At 37.1% G+C, this 16,352-nt stretch overlaps 1 protein-coding gene across 1 annotated transcript; it reads left to right on the top strand.

The window, feature by feature from the left end:
- Positions 1-11,615: 11,615 nt before the first annotated feature.
- On the top strand, positions 11,616-16,152 carry LOC141566464 (protein FAM170A-like). The gene is given in 3 exon segments (XM_074311024.1): positions 11,616-11,775; positions 15,375-15,842; positions 15,845-16,152. Coding segments are annotated over 3 exon segments (753 nt in total). The 5' UTR covers positions 11,616-11,717; the 3' UTR covers positions 16,072-16,152.
- Positions 16,153-16,352: the final 200 nt, after the last annotated feature.

The raw sequence follows: 16,352 nt of genomic DNA on the forward strand, positions 1-16,352 counted from the left end.
TCTTATCAATCCCAAATTATACTTTTCTCTTTCCTTTTCCCCTTTCCCTCCTCCCCAATATTTTACTTATGAGCATTACTTGCCTCAAGCAGTCCTCCCCCCTTTAAAGACCCTCTTATTTTCTTAATCTCTTTTTCCTACTATTTCTGCTTTTCCTTCTATTTAGCCTACCCCATCTCTTTTCCCTTTTCCCCTCCCACTTTTCTATAAGGTGAGAGAAGTTTCTGGGTGAGACCAAATATATTTATCTAATATTCTTTCTTTGAGCCAAATCTGATGAGATTCACACAATATTCATCAACTTCCCTTCTTTCTCTAAAGTATAATAGATTTTCTTTGCTTATTCCTGAAATGTAATTTCCTTCATTTTACCTCCATTCTCTTCCCCCCTTTTTTTCCTGATACAATTCCCTTTCCACCTCTAGTTTCTTTTTTTATATTATAATGGTAAATTCAGATTATACTGTACTCTCTATGTATACCCATAACAGAATTATAGTTCTCAGGAGTTTTTTTTCCTTTTACCTGTTAATGCTTCTCTTGAATTCTATATTTGGAGGTCAATGTTTTGTTTAGCTTCTGGCCTTTTCATCAGAAATAAATGGAATTCATCAATTTCATTAAATGTCCATCTTCTTTCCTAAAAGAAAATGCTCAGTTTAGTTTAGTTTATTAGTAACTATTAGTAACTAAATGCTTAGTTTATTCTTGGCTGCATTCTAAGTTCCTTCGCCTTTTTGGAATATTAGATTCCAGGCCCTTTGATCCTTTAAAGTGGAAGCTGCTAGATCCTGAGTAATCTTTATTTGTGGCTTCTCGGTATTTGAATTGTTTCTTTCTAGCTACTTGTAATATTTTTTCCTTGGTCTGATAGTTCTGAAATTTAGCCACAATATTCCTTGGGGCTTTAATTTTGGGGCCTTTTTCAGGAAGTGTTTGGTGAATTCTTTCAATGGTCATTTTACCTTCTGATTCTGTGATATTTGGGCAGTTCTCTTTGATGATTTTCTAAAAAAAAAAAAAACAGTCTATAGGCTCTTTTTTTCATCATGTATTTCAGGGAGTTCAATTATCCTTAGATCATCTCTCCTAGATCTATTTTCCAGGTCAGCTGTTTTCCCAATTAGGTATTTTACATTTTTTCTATTTTTTCATTTTTTTGGTTTTGTTTGACTGAGTCTTATTGTCTCATTGAGTCGTTCATTTCCATTTGTTCATCTCTGAATTTTAGTGAATTTTTTTCATATACTTTTTTTCTAACTTCTTTTTCCATTTGTCCAATTGAGTTGTTTCGTTCTATGGAATTTTTTCCCATATCTCAAATTCTGTTTTTTAAGGAGTTATTTTTTTTTTTCCATTTCACAAATTCTGTTTTTCTGGGAGTTGCTTGCTTTTTCCATTTTATCAAATCTATCTTTTAATGAGTTATATGTCTTTTCCAAACCCTCTTGCAAAGTTTTCATTTCCTTTTCCCATTTTTCTTCTAGCTCTCTTTTAAGATCCATTTTAATTTCTTCTAGGAGAGCCTTGTGTGATGGGGCCCAAGTTATATTACCTTTTGGGGCTTTATCTGGAGACAATCTGGCTTTAGTCTCCTCAGGGTCTGAAATCTGTTCTTCTCTTTCACCATAAAAGCTGTCTATTGTCAGAGTTCTCTTTACTTTTTTGTTTATTTTTTTTTTTTAAGTTAAGGTCTGCTTTTATGGCAGGGAAGGTTTTCCAAGCTTCCTCAACAAGCAACAGTTTTCTCTATAAGAGGCTGCAGCTGTACTGGGTCGGTGTTGACTCGCTCCTAGTACTGGGTAGGCATGGCCAGATCCTGTGAGATTCTTGTATTTCAGGATTCTATTGTCAGAGTTCTCTTTACTTTTTTTATTTTGTTTTTTAAAGTTAAGGTCTGCTTTTATGGCAGGGAAGGTTTTCCAAGCTTCCTCAACAAGCAGCAGTTTTCTCTATAAGAGGCTGCAGCTGTACTGGGTCGGTGTTGACTCAATTCCTAGTACTGGGTAGGCATGGCCAGATCCTGTGAGATTCTTGTATTTCAGGATTTGCTATTGACCTTTTGTATTTGTGTTGGATGTTTTATAACTTTTCTGATGATCTACTGGCTTGCAACCAGGACAGAATGGCCAACATTGCTGTAGATTGTTGTAGATTCCTCCCTGTAGATTCTCTGACACATGGAGTCTGCACCACCCAGCAGAGTTCACACCACCCCTGGTCTCTGTGCTGTCTGTCTGTGCTGGCGTGTGTGTTCAGCTGCTTGTGCTTGGCTGCCTGCCTCCCAGTTCTGATTGAGACAGACCTTTTCTGGTGATCTTCAAAATTATCTTCTGCGGGTAATTTGTTGCACTCCCAATATTTGTGGATTCTGCCAGTCCAGAGCTAATTCAGAGGCTGTATTTGCTAATTAATTTGAGGGTTGTAGGAAAAGGTCAGAAAGAAACAATGTGTCCTCTTCGCCATCTTGGCTCTGCCACCAAAAGTCTCTGCTGATCATTTCTTATAGAACAATAATATTCCATAATATTCATATGCCATAACTATTCAGCCATTCTCCAACTGATGGGCATACAGTATTTCCAATTTCTTCCCACTACAAAAAGGGCTGTCACATTTTTTGTACATGTGGGTCCCTTTTCCTCCTTAACACTCTCTTTAGGATACAAGCCCAGTAGAAACACTGCTGGATCAAAGGGTATGCACAGTTTGATAACCTTTTGAGCATAGTTCCAAATTGCTCTCCAGAATGATTGGATCAGTTCACAACTCCCCCAACAATGTATTAGTATCCCAGTCTTCCCACATCCCCTCCAACATTCATCATTATCTTTTCCCATCTTGGACAATCTGAGAAATGTATAGTGGTACTTCAGATTGTCTTAATTTGCATTTCCCTGATTAATAGTGATTTAGAGCACCTTTTCATATGACTAGATAATATTTAAAGTTCTGAAAATTTTCTGTTCATATCCTTTTGACTATCAACTGGAGAATGGCTTCAATTCTTAATTTGAGTCAATTCTCTATTTTAGAAATGAGGCCTTTATCAAAACCTTAAATGTAAAATGTTTTCCCAGTTTATTGCTTCCCTTCTAATCTTGTCTGCATTAATTTTGTTTGTACAAAACCTCTTTTAACGTAATATAATCAAAATTATTTATTTTGTATTCAATAATGTACTCAAATTCTTCTTTGGTGAGGCTACATTCTTCACTCAGTTTAAACCATTCAATTCTTCTTTATTAACCTTTGAAGACTTCACACCATTCTTAATATACTACTTCATCCTTCAGTTCCTCTCTGGGTCTGGTTTGGTCTTCTTCTCTATAGGGATCCATTCTCATCCTTTTTTTTTTTTTTTTTTTTCCTGAGGCTGAGGTTAAGTGACTTGCCCAGGGTCACACAGCTAGGAAGTGTTAAGTGTCTGAGATCAACTTGGGTCCTCCTGGACTCAAGGCTGGTGCTCTATCCACTGCGCCACCTAGCTGCCCCATTCTCATCCTTTTAATACTCCAAGTCTAACTGGGCCTTCCCTCCCCTCTCAATATTTACTATTCTGATCAGTGATGTCTGTACTATAGAAGCAGCTAAGGAGTAGTATGATTACACTTAAAACTATCAACAGGAACCTGTTTCCACAAACTGCCTCCAGATCAAGACCACCCACAGGTATTAAATGGTGATTGATGAGTTTTCAATAATAGGTGTACTTAGGAATTGATAGAAATTACTCCCTTAGGCAAGCAAGAAGCTTCTGATCAATGGAGATCAGTTTAGCTCCATGGTCCCACCCTTTGGGGAGGTAGTCCAATCAGAAATCCAAGCTATTGATCCAACCATTTTGGAAGGTTATCAAACTGTGCATACCCTTTGATCCAGCAGTGTTTCTACAGATCTGAAGAAATCTGAAAGGAGGGAAAGGATCCCACATGTGCAAAAATGTTTGTGGCAGCCCTCTTTGTAGTGGCAAGAAAGTGGAAACTGAATGTATGCACATCGATTAGAGAATGGCTGAATAAGTTATTGTAATTGAGTTATGGAATATTTATTCTATAAGAAATGATCATGATGATGATTTTAGAGAAGAGAGACTTGTAAATTGCTGCTAAATAAAATGAGCAGAACCAGGAGATCATTGCACACAGCAACAGCAAGATTATATGATCAATTCTGATGAATGTGGCTCTTCTCAACTATGAGACAATTCAGGCCAGTTCCAATGGTCTTATGATGATGAGACCCATTTATATCCAAAGAGAGGTCCGTGGGAACTGAGTGTGGCATTTTTACTTCTTTTGTTTGCTTGAAATTTTTTTTAATTTTTTTTTCTTTTTGATCTGATTTTTCTTGTGCAGCAAGATAATTGTATAAATATGTATGCCTATATTCAATTTATGAATATTTTATCATGTTTAACGTAGATTAGTTGCTATCTAGGGAAAGGGGTGAGAAAAAAGGAATTAGAATATAAGGTTTTGCAAGTGTCAATGATGAAAAATTATCCTTGCATATGCTTTTAAAATTAAAAGCTTAAAAAAAATTTCAGTTATATCAAGTTCCTGAGATCCACCCTCTGTGGAAATCAGTCAAGTCCCTGTCCATTATCAATTTTCACAAAGCAAAAATTTAATTTCCCACAAACTCTACTTCATCCAACAAGTAGTCTAAAACCAATCTGTGCTAGAGTACTGCTTCTCTAGGATGAGTGGCCTGATGTGCAAACAAATCCAGTGCCTTTGTTCATCTAATTTGTAATTATTTCAACCATGGCTTGGAGTCTAACAAGCCTATTAAGCATACAAATTGGCATTCTATACCCCCAACTCCCATCTGGGACCATCTATCATTATTTGTGTTTCCTGTAACTGGAGTGGATAGTTCACAAAAATGTCAGGAAAGTCAGGATCAAGAGAAATACTAAAAGAAAAAAATATCTAGCAACAGATAACTAGACCAAATACTCACTTATTTATTTAGGATATAATGCCACATTTTCAGATAGGAAACTGCAAGATGTTATATGCTAGAATTGTGCTCATAACTTCTACTGATCTGATTACATAAAATTTCTAGAAGAAAAAGCAGAGACATGATTATAATAAAAAATTTGTCCTTCACGCCTCAGCCTGAGAACACATACATGAAAGGATAAGGTATTCTTAGCTCAGTTTGACTTTTAAGTAATTATATGCAATAACAATTCTACCTTATACCAGATTGGGGAATAATCAGGTAAGTTCTAATTCAAAGGAACACTATTGCAAAACTTAAGTCAAAAGGATCCCACCTTAAGAGGAAACCCTACTAATTCTTGCCCAGACACTAATTGCCTGTAAAAATTAAAAGATTGCATTCCTCTGAATAGCTTGTGGATTCATCAGACTATCATACTTGAATTAAAAATTCCAAATATCAGCTACATTCCCAAGCGATTTTATCTCAAAATAGCAAGTTTTCATTAATCAAAGCTTCAGGTGAATTTAGCTTTCAAAGATCACATATCCTAAATAAGTATTGACTATATTATGTTGACAACAGTAAGATATCCATCTCAGAAAGTTCACAGCTTATCTTTATATCTAAGTAGATGGGTTTTTAATTCAATACACAAATTTTACTTTTAAGGTACTCAGCCAATCTATATCAAAATATGTTCAGGTATTAACCATGTTCAAAGGGATAAAAACATAGACCACTTCTCAGAATCACCTTAAACAATGGGAACAGCTTTAAAATGACTCAGTACAACCACTTAAAAAGTCATAGTCCTAAATCAGAATTAACAAATTTCTTTATCCTAAAAAAAATTGTTCAACAATCCAAGTAATCTCTATAAACTTTTCTGGAAATATAAATTTTAGAGGATCACAGACAGTGGGGGAATTCTTGGTGAGGTATAAGACCCTTCAGCCCAGAGGGAATCTGCTAACAATGTCTGGTTCGGCTCTCGTCTCCCCTTGGTATCTCAAGCCTTCCTGAGAAGTCAAGAGAGCATGACAACCTGTATTCTACTTGAAGCAGAGATACTTGCAATAAAGAGGCATTACATAATAGCAAGGTGCTTATAGTAAGTTAGCACATGCTCAGTGTGCTATAGTGATGTAATCGTACTATAATGTTCAATGTATTGTAGTGATATTGTACTTAAAGGTATTTAAGGCTGAAATAAAAACTCGAAATATATCTCACCATCCACATGGGTTCCTGCCTTATCACTCCTCTTCTAAAACCAAGGACTCGGGCTGGTATGGAAATCCTCCAGAGAGCTAGTTGGGATAGTACAATAACAGGTACACCACCAATATTAAAATTCCTCTAAAAACACCTTTCCCACCAAAACTTCCTAATTGCAAAGTCAATTTTAGAGGTTATAAATTGTTCTTAACAGTTCATTCTTGAGGTTCTTCAAGTTAACCCTGGTATTCTCAGCCTCCAGATTGCAATCTGTTATCTGTAATGTCTGGTAAGGTCCTTTCTACTTTTTTCTCGGACTTAATTCATGTAAATTAGGCCTACTTAAAAATACAATAGATTAAGGGCAGCTAGGTGGAGCAGTGATAGATTACCAGCCCTGAAGTTTGGAGGACATGAGTTCAAATCTGGCCTCACTTAACCAACTCAAGTTATCTGACAAAGCCAAGCAATTTATCTCAAAGACCTCAGAATCTGCTAAAATGTTTTTAGCAGTTCTATAACTATTTCTGCATCCTCAAATTGACCAGCTCCAGGACCACAGAAATAGGTCAGTTTCTTTTTGACATGAGTCAAAAACTTTCCCTTAAGAACTAGTCCTTTCTCTAGCTAAAAGCCTAATCCAGTTATGTACAAAACAAGTGCTTTTAATCCCAAATAGCCAAATTTTTTATCTTTGTAACTCAGGTGACTGAGGGAAACAGACAAAAACACAGGTTCTCTCTTACACCCACCCACCCACCCACACCCACACACACACACACACACACACACACACTTTTTCTAAATCAATCTAGCTCCCTTTCTTGGCCCCACCTTGGGATGGAAGTATAGTTCTGGAATTGCAGCCTTGGGAGCTGGCCAGCCAATCCTTTGACTTTATCATCCACCCAGTTCCTCAGAGCAGAGCACCTGCCCCCCCAAAAAATAGTATTTTATCTCTATAAATTTTGGTACTTCATCCCAATTTTTCCTAAAGGGCCATCTTCCTGGGACATGAGATAGGTTTTTAGAGCCAGCTACCTTAGATTGTTCTTTTAAGGTTCACATATCGTGTTCTTTTTGGTGGGGAATTCATTCAATCTTACTAAAGAAAAATGGGAGAACTCTTGTGGACTCTATATAATCACTTAAAGAGTTTCCCAATATCAAAGGGAAAGCCTTTTATTGATTCTAACCACTTAAATTATCCTCATTCTAATCCCCAGGCAGCTCACCAGTTCTTGGAAAAGGGCAAGTCCTACAAATCACTTCAGAGTCTTTCTCCTCCCCTCTTCCCCATCTTCCTTCCCTCCCCCCTCCCCGAAATTTCTTGTCCTAACTGGGTTGTGCACAACTTACCTGACAGATTTCAAACTTTTCTTAGTTGATTTACCTCCCAAGCTGAATGAAATCTCTATCTTCTCTAGACCAGTTTTGTTTTTGTTTTCTCCAAGTGTCTCTCTAGGAAATTTACCCAGTTAGAGTGGAACTCTCCAAAGGATGACTGCCCCAAGGAATCGGTATGGGAGAGACCCCTCAGGAACAGAAAATATCTTCTAACAAGCCCCCAAAACAGTGTGGGACAGCACATTTACCCAAATTAAAATCAGAGACTCTCAGGGTAAAAAGCAAAAAAAGGATTTATTACCATCTCAAGAAAAAAAGAACTCTTGTGTTGACGTGTCAGTAAAGGGATGCAAAATGCAAACTACAAAACACAAGATTAGATAGACCCTAACCAGAAGCCCCCACCACCCCTTCTGACCTTTTCTCCCATTGGCAGGTGAGTTCTAATTTACCCAAAGACTAAATATTGACCTCAGAACACACTTTACCTATTAGGTACTTAAATACTAACAAAAAATTGGGGGATAGATGGGAGGGAAATATCTAAGATAAACTGAACAACTGCAGTTTTTGGCTATAGCTCAACTTATTACAAAGGCTCAAGAGCATAGGTGAAGACCACTTTCTTATGAGAAGTCTTCACTCAGTGTATACCATTCTACATTGCATATAGTTGGAAAAATAAAATGTTGAGAAAAAAGTGTTTATTCTGGTTAGTTGCAATAGACTCAGACAGCTGGCCCCAAGGAGTACTTCCCAGAATCTTCCAGTGTCACCTCGCTTCCAGGTGGAACTGGAAGCCATGTAAAGATAAGAGTAGGACCAATCTATTTTTCCATAGTATTTCCCTACAGAACAATTTCTCTAGTTCCTTAGGCCTACTCCTTGAATATTAGAATCGTGATGTGTAAATCGATAAATAACTTCTGATATATAAGTTCCACAATAGATTTATGACCCCTGTCTTTGATAAAGCAGAACTCCCAGAGTCTTGTCCCATACCTAGTATAAATCAATCTGTGACATCAAGAATAGGATCTAACAATTGTTTTGATATTGTTATAACTCCACCTCTCTCTTCCTGAAGCAAATTCCTCTGACATTGTCAGGAGACATGCAAATGTCTTTTGATAATTAAAACCATTAGGCATTAAGAATATCTTTATTTTTTCTTCATTCTTGAAGAGGAAAAATATCATGAGGTTAATGTTTTGATTTGTGCATTATTAAGACAGAAATGTGCAAAATCATCAGCACAGAGTCACTGACAGCTACTGATTGGCTACTGTGGATTGTTTGTCCAACCACTGGCGTGGCTCTACTGAAAATCAAAACAGAAAATATTTTCACATTTTATAACAACACATTTTATGCAGAGTTTCTGACATATTATTTTCCACTACCCAGCAATTTTTGTCAATTAGTGAGTTCTTATTCCAGAAGCTGAAGTTTGGGGATTTATCAAATACTTTATTAGTGTAGGCCTTGAGTATTGTGTTGTGTGTATCTAATCTATTCCACTGATCCACCATTTTATTTCTTAGCCAGTACAAATGGTTTTGATGAGTGCTATTTTATAATATAGTTTGGGGTCTGGTATTGCTGAGGCACCATCCTCTATGTTTTTCCCCCCCATTAATTCCCTTGATAATCTTTTGTTCTTTCAAATGAATTTTGTAATTTTCTAGTTCTATAAAATAATTTTTTGGCAGTTTGGTATGACACTGAACAAGTAGACCAATTTAGGCAGGATTGTCATTTTTATATATTAGCTCAGCTTACCCATGAGCAATTGATATTTTTCCAGTTATTTAGAGCTGATTTTGTGTTAAAAGTGTTTTATAATTGTGTTCATATATTTCTTGGGTTTATCTTGGCAAGTAGACCCCAAATAAAAAAAATCCACACAAATCATTAGCGTTTCTGGGATATACCAATAAAATTCCCCTAGGTGAAGTGAAAAGGATAATTCTATTTAGAATAACTATAGACTGCATAAAATACTTGGAAGTATATATAATATATAAAATATTTAATATAATACTAAGATATTTATTAAAAGTATATTAAAAACAAATCATTGTTATTAGAGTTAAATAGCTGAAGAAATATTAATTGCTTATGGGTAGGCTAAATAATATGATAAAAATTAAAATACTACCAAAATTAATTTAAATATTCAAAGCTATAAGAGTTAAACTTCTGTAAGATTAAACTAGTAATGTCTGTGATGTTGCAGAGTGAGGATACCTTAACAGCAATGGGGGTCTCAGGCAGGTGTCCCCAGTTTTGTGAAAGAATTCACAGTCCCAGTCTGCAAGCAAGATTTTTGGCAAAAATGGGTTTATTTACACTGAGAAGCCTCTCATTTTAGGAATTAGCAAAGGCTGAGAAAAAGGGCTTTGATTTTTACTTAGCCTTCTATGGCCTAATGGTAGGGAATGATCTCCAGATGAATTGAGAGACTCAATAATGGATGGTAATCATGCCCCAGGCCAAGATCTCCAAATAAATTGTACCTGGGGATTGTTGTGGGAATTTCCCCTGGGAATCAAGAGGGTGGGGATGCTCCTAAAAGTGGGGAGGGGTTGAGATTTAGGGTTTTTCCAACCCAGGCCTACTCCCCCCAAAGATCAGGGGGATCCAGTTCCTTTTGCATCAGTGACATCTCCTATTTATCACACTCATACTAAAATCTTATTATCCCATTACATAGGCCATCTCTTTCTGAACCTCAACATTAGAATAGCAAAGCAGCTATCTCAGTAGGGGTGCTCATAAATTGTTTTATATCAAGTGAGGACCCCAAAAATAAATAATGGAAGATTAAACAGTCCAAATCACCTATCTCTTTATTTCTCATAAGTCCCAGTGAAAGGGGGCAGAAGGGCAATGAAATAACAATTCTAAGAATTTCTCATATACCCATTTACTCTTTAACTTCTTTGCTCCTCAGCCAGAGCTTCCAGATTGAAGGAGATGGCATTCTGAAGAAGAGTATAATTTTTCATTTATTGGTCTAAAGGTCACTCAAATGCTTCTCTTCCCCCAATCTCACTAGTAGTCCCTAAATAATTAGGAGGCAAGGTAGCAGATTTTTTTTTTCTTCTATGTGTGTGTGTGTATGTGTGTGTGTGTGTGTGTGTGTGTAGGAGCATTAGGAGGAACAATTCATAATGGTGATTTCATCCCTAAAGGGATATTCTCCAAGAGCAAATTCTTTCCCTGGATCTCACAGCTTCTCTATTTTGTAGACAATAGTTTCCAAGAGGGAAGAGAGGTACTAAGTAAGAGATTAAATAATTTGCCTAGGGTCACACAGGGGCTATGGATCAAAAAACAGACTTGGAACCCAGCTCCTCCTAATTCCAATGTTGTCTAGGTTTTAGTAGTTGTAAGGATCACATTTGCAATTAACATTAACATTTATGTGATATTTTACTCCAAGGCATAAAACAAGTGGGAAGTACATCTCTCTGCATCTGTAACTTTCCAGTTTGTTTTGAACCTGAAACAATCATTTTTTAGACTTCTCATGTTATCCTGAGTGAGTTATTTAACCTCCCTTGGCCTTAAATTTTCTCATGTATAATATGAGGGAATAGAATGAGGTAGTAGCTGAGTTCACTTCCAGTTCTAGATCTCTGAATCTCTGATCTCTATGTTACATAAAACTTGATAATCTTGTGGACCCATCAACTAACGGTGAGTTATGCTGTGCAAGGTAAGTTAATATAAAGATTGATGCGTCTATTTTCCATAATCTAACCCTTCTTTGTAGTTAGGCTACCCCAGAATAATATGTAGAAGTTGTTTGGCCTAAATGCAGCTATGGTCCTGATATCCTGGGTCCATGGGATAGTCCCTTAGGGAAGTCATCCTTCCAATGGTGATGAATGAGAGTTCTGCTGTTGCTATGTGTTGAATACAGAAGCATCCCAAGTCATTGATGAGATCACAGCATTCTGCAGGGTCTTGGTGCTCATTAGGATTCTAACAGATCCTCAGAATAGAGACAGCTCTAAGGATTGCTGTCTAGATCCACCCTTCTTTGGAAGGTTTGAGTAGCTTCAGTTGAAGTAAAGACCATTTCTTGTTCATTACATAGAGACTCAGATCCTCTTGGGTATTGAGACAAGGGAAACTGGGGACTCAAGGGACATCCTTTCCCTCATTATATTCATTCCCTCACTATGAAGAGACAACGTGAGGATCTTGAGCCTAATAGCCAAGGATCACAGAATTCAGATGGTAAGAGCTAGGAATTTCCTCCAGGGGAAAGAAGGATGGCTATGAGGCAAGATGGAGAGTTAGGTAAGTGGAAGAAATCAAAACATTGTCAAGTTTGAGGAGAATAATGATGAGTTTGAAGATGAGATACTTCTGGTGAGTGCTAACAAAAGTAGATTTTTGCTTGGTTAATAAGAGCATCAAACACAACAAATATCAAAAGAATCAACAAATACCCTGATTCCTATCACTTAAGGAGTTATATTCAACAGGAAGAAATAATCAAAGGAGTTTAATATTAAGACATAGAAAACTAGAGTTCAGGCAGTCCAGAGTCCATTGTACAGATGAGAAAATGACAGTGTTGAATAGAGCAGAGTGTGCCAGAAAAGTCAATCTGTCTCTGATTCTATTGATGGAGAAATGGACCATGACAAACTCTTAGTTGCTGAACAACTTTTTGTCTAGTGATAATAGGTGAGATCAGGTTTTCCAATTACCAAGACTGTTCTGGTAACATTCACCAGAATTGATACAGGATCCATTGGTCAGAAATACCCAAGGGAGAAGAATGTTGATACAGAATTTAGGAGGCTGGGAGGAAAGGATGTACCACATCCCAGAGTCCATAGGAAGTGACTACTCAATATCACCCAGTAAGTATAAGGAATTGGTGCCATCTTACATGACTCACTCTGGAAACTTAAGACTTCTGTCTTGATCACAGGGCATACATGTCAATCCAAGTGATGAAACTTTTTTTTTAATTTGTTGCTTTAAAAAAGTTTGTATTTAAATTCAAACCATTCCTTAACCAAAGAAAAAGATGAGGAACAGGAGGCATAATGACTTACCCAAGATTGCTTAGCAGAGACAGATAGGGCAAGGTCCCATGTCTCCTGGTTTCCCTCACTCATTTATAAGACCCTCCTGAGGTTTATCTTCTAGACTTAATTATTCATAGTAAAACAAATGTTAAAGAATAAATTTGTCTTAATTGCTTTTCAACACAAAAGGTTAGGAAGACTACCCACTACTCTATATATTGGGCATTGGGAATACAAATACAAGAGAGGAATTTTCCCTATTTTCAGTTGAGTTACTTCATGGGGCTTAGAAAACATCCAGTTCTACTCATAGAATTTTTGGTCACATTGTAGAACCCCAATCCCCAAATGGATCACACATCAGTTGCACTCTACTCCATATACCATGGCTACTACTACTAAAACCTGCTTTAAACATAGTGAATGAGAGATTTTTGCCTTCATGTATGCTTTTCCATTACTGGGTGGCTTAGAAGGTAAGAGTGGCAGACCTGGAGCCTGCAAGATCTGAGTTAAACTCCAAAACACAATGAAAGAAAACAAACATGTGCCCAGCAGAACATCACAGAGGTTTCAAAATACATAACAATGCCAATTTAAGAAAGTATATAATTAGAATATTCATGAGTATCCATCTTTACTTTCTTGTAAACTGTTTACTGTTTTTTTTCTTCTGCTGTGCACTTTATTTACTTTATTCTTTTTTCCTCCTTTCATTTTCCCTTCCTCAATCCCAAACAGGCTATATTAAGAAAAGATATATATATATATATATATATATATATATATATATATATATATATATATATATATATATATATATATACATGTAGATATATACATACACATACATACATACACACATCTCCCTTTCACCCCTCCAAGCAAGCTACAGTTAAGAAAAGATGTATTTATGTATACATATATAGATATATGCATACAAACACACATAAACACATATACTACAGACAGTCTTTCCTGTCCCTGCTGCCTCTTTCATTAAATTCTGCTCCATAATTTGGCTTACTCTTCTCCTCCCCACCCAGGAATTCCTCCCTTGTCTTCTTTCCTTGCCCTTTGCTTCCCCATTCACTTTTCCCTCTCCCATTATTTATAGATTTTGGAGGGTGCTATACCCTTCATGGTATATATTTAGTATTGCCTATTGAACCCATTCTCAATGTGAGTAGATTTTCAGAAATATGACATCCCCTTCTAATGCCTCTATGACTATTCCTCCTTTGCACCTCATTTGTATAACATGATTACTATTTTTAGCTTTACTCTGCCAATTTTTTTTTTTTGAGCTTACCTAATTGTTGATGTAAATTTTAAAGTATACATTTCCCATGTAAATAAAAAACAATTTGTCCATGTTTAAACAGTTTTTCATGTTGGGTTCTTTAATATTGCTCTTTGATATTGGCTCTTGTGTGTTAAATTTTCTGTTAAGTTCAGGTTTGGTTGCTAGAAAGTTCTGAAAATCTGCAAGTTTATTGAATGTCCCTTTTTCCTAATTGAAAAAGATTATTTTGCTGGACATATTTTTGTCATGATTCCAAGACTTGTGGTCTTATATTGTAGCTGCTGCTAAGTGTACAATTCTAATTGTAGCTCTAACATATCTGAATTGTTTTCATTTTTTTTTTTTTTGTTTTTTGCAGAATTTTTTTCTTTGATTTAGGGTTTTGAAATTTGGCAATATCCCTATGTGTTTTCCACAAAGGATCTCTTTGAGGTGGTGATCAGTGGATTTTTTCTATTTCTACACTCCAGGACAATTTTCTAGGATTATTTACTGCATTGTTGTGTCAAGGTTCTCTTTTTGGTCACAACTTTCTGGTAGTCCAATTAGTAAATTTTCTCTTGATCTGTTTTTCAAATCTGTTCTTAAAAATTTCACATTCTGTTCTATTTTCTCATTCTTTTTTATCTGTTTTGTTATTTCTGGGTCTCTTAACTTCACTGTTCCCTTGCCCAATTCTAATTTTTAAAGAATTATTTTTATCTTTAAGACTCTGTACCTCCTTTTCTAATTGGTAAACCTTTTTTTTCCCATAATCTTGTTTTTCTTGGATGATTTTAATTGTTTCTTTAGTTTTTCCTCAATGTCTCTCATTTGATTTTTGAATTCTTTTTTGAGTTCTAATATAATTTCTCTCTGGGCAGGGATCCATTTCATGTTACTCTTTGGGGTAGAAGCTTTTTGTTTTTTTTAAAGTATTTTCTGAAGATGATTCCCCATGTTTGTTCCCTGTTCCTATAATATGTTTCAATAGTGGGGTGGTTCTTTGCTGGTTCAATTTTTTTAATTAGTAGTATTATAATGTAAGCACCTATAATTGTGGGGTGGAAGGATGATGCCTCAAGCTTCCCTTCAGCTCTCCACTCCAAACTAAGAGCTCCATCCTTCTGCAAGTGCCCATATAGCCTGCAGTGCCCCTGTCCTGCTGCTTCTGCACTTACCAGGTGCTGGTTTCTTTTCACCCAAAGCCACATCTCAGCAGCACAGCTGGACCTGGAGTTCCCAATCAGCTGAGGTTCACTCTGCTTTCTCACACTCAACCCCCCCCCCCCCTCGACAAACAGTCCTGAAGGTGAAAATGTCTATGGTTCCTGCCAAGGCATCAGATTCCTACTTGCTGTTTCTGGCTAGCCTAGAGGTTGTTTGCTCTTTATAGGAGTTAGTCCCAACCTGGGATCTTTTGACTCTTTGAGGAAGAGGTGGTTGAGCCTGGAAAGGTGAAGTCTACCTATAGGAGTGAAACAGAGCCTCTTCATTTCATTTCTCAGGGCTCCTGAGATCAGAAGATCTGGTCCAGCCTGGTCCCAGCGGGGAAGGCAGGGCTGAGAGGCAAGAGGAAAGAGAAGCTTCTGGATCACTTTATTCTCCACTTTCTTCTTCCTCCTCTTCTTACCATTCCTGTGTCTCCTCACTCTCTGACAGTGAAGATTATCCATTCAGTTTCAGCTACTTCCATGTAGAAACAATCACAGCTGAGAACATTGCATGGGATCTTGATGCCAAATTGGAACCAATTCCAAAGAGGTCTAGGATGTACAGCATGGAAGCATGGCAGGGGAGTACACTAGATTCTTCTCCACAGAATGTATCCTCCTTGGGCCTACTCATTGGCAAAGAGGCAACTTTGGAAAAAAACAGCAAGGAAATAATGGAGGAAAAGGCAGGAACCTCAAGGGACATTGAAAAAAGACCAGAGCCCCAGCTTCCTGACTGGGCCAACCCTTCAGAAGATGCCTACTGTGCCTGACTTGCTTCAGGATTTTCTCTACTCATGGAGCTCTGGAAGCACATAGACATCATGAGGTCAAAGAAGGTTTCGGCTGCAGTATATTTCATCACCCAATACAAGACAGGAGAATTATCCTGCAGAATGGAGGCCAGAATGAAGATCTTAGGAGACTGTACCAGGAATTTCGACTGGAGCATCAGGAAGATCATGCATTGTCAAGGAGAAAAATGTGGTGAATACTGAAGAATCAGAACACTGGAAGTCTCCCTGTATTCCTTCCAAGTAAAATAAATGTGGGGATTTGGAGCATCCTATTTTGTGAGGTGGTGGCTTGTCCATCAGAGAAAGTATTTTCTTTTAAATTCCCTGCCAAGAACTAGATGACACATAACATCATGACTCTAACATCTGCTGCTCTCAACTGAGCTGAAAAGCTCTATAAACCAGAACAACACAAGAAGAACTGACAGACTTCCAGCACCATGAAGAGAATCTCCTGCCCCACCCACTTCATTGC

This window comes from Sminthopsis crassicaudata, chromosome 4 (genome assembly GCF_048593235.1).
Source record: "Sminthopsis crassicaudata isolate SCR6 chromosome 4, ASM4859323v1, whole genome shotgun sequence".
Classification (NCBI taxonomy): Eukaryota; Metazoa; Chordata; class Mammalia; order Dasyuromorphia; family Dasyuridae; genus Sminthopsis; species Sminthopsis crassicaudata.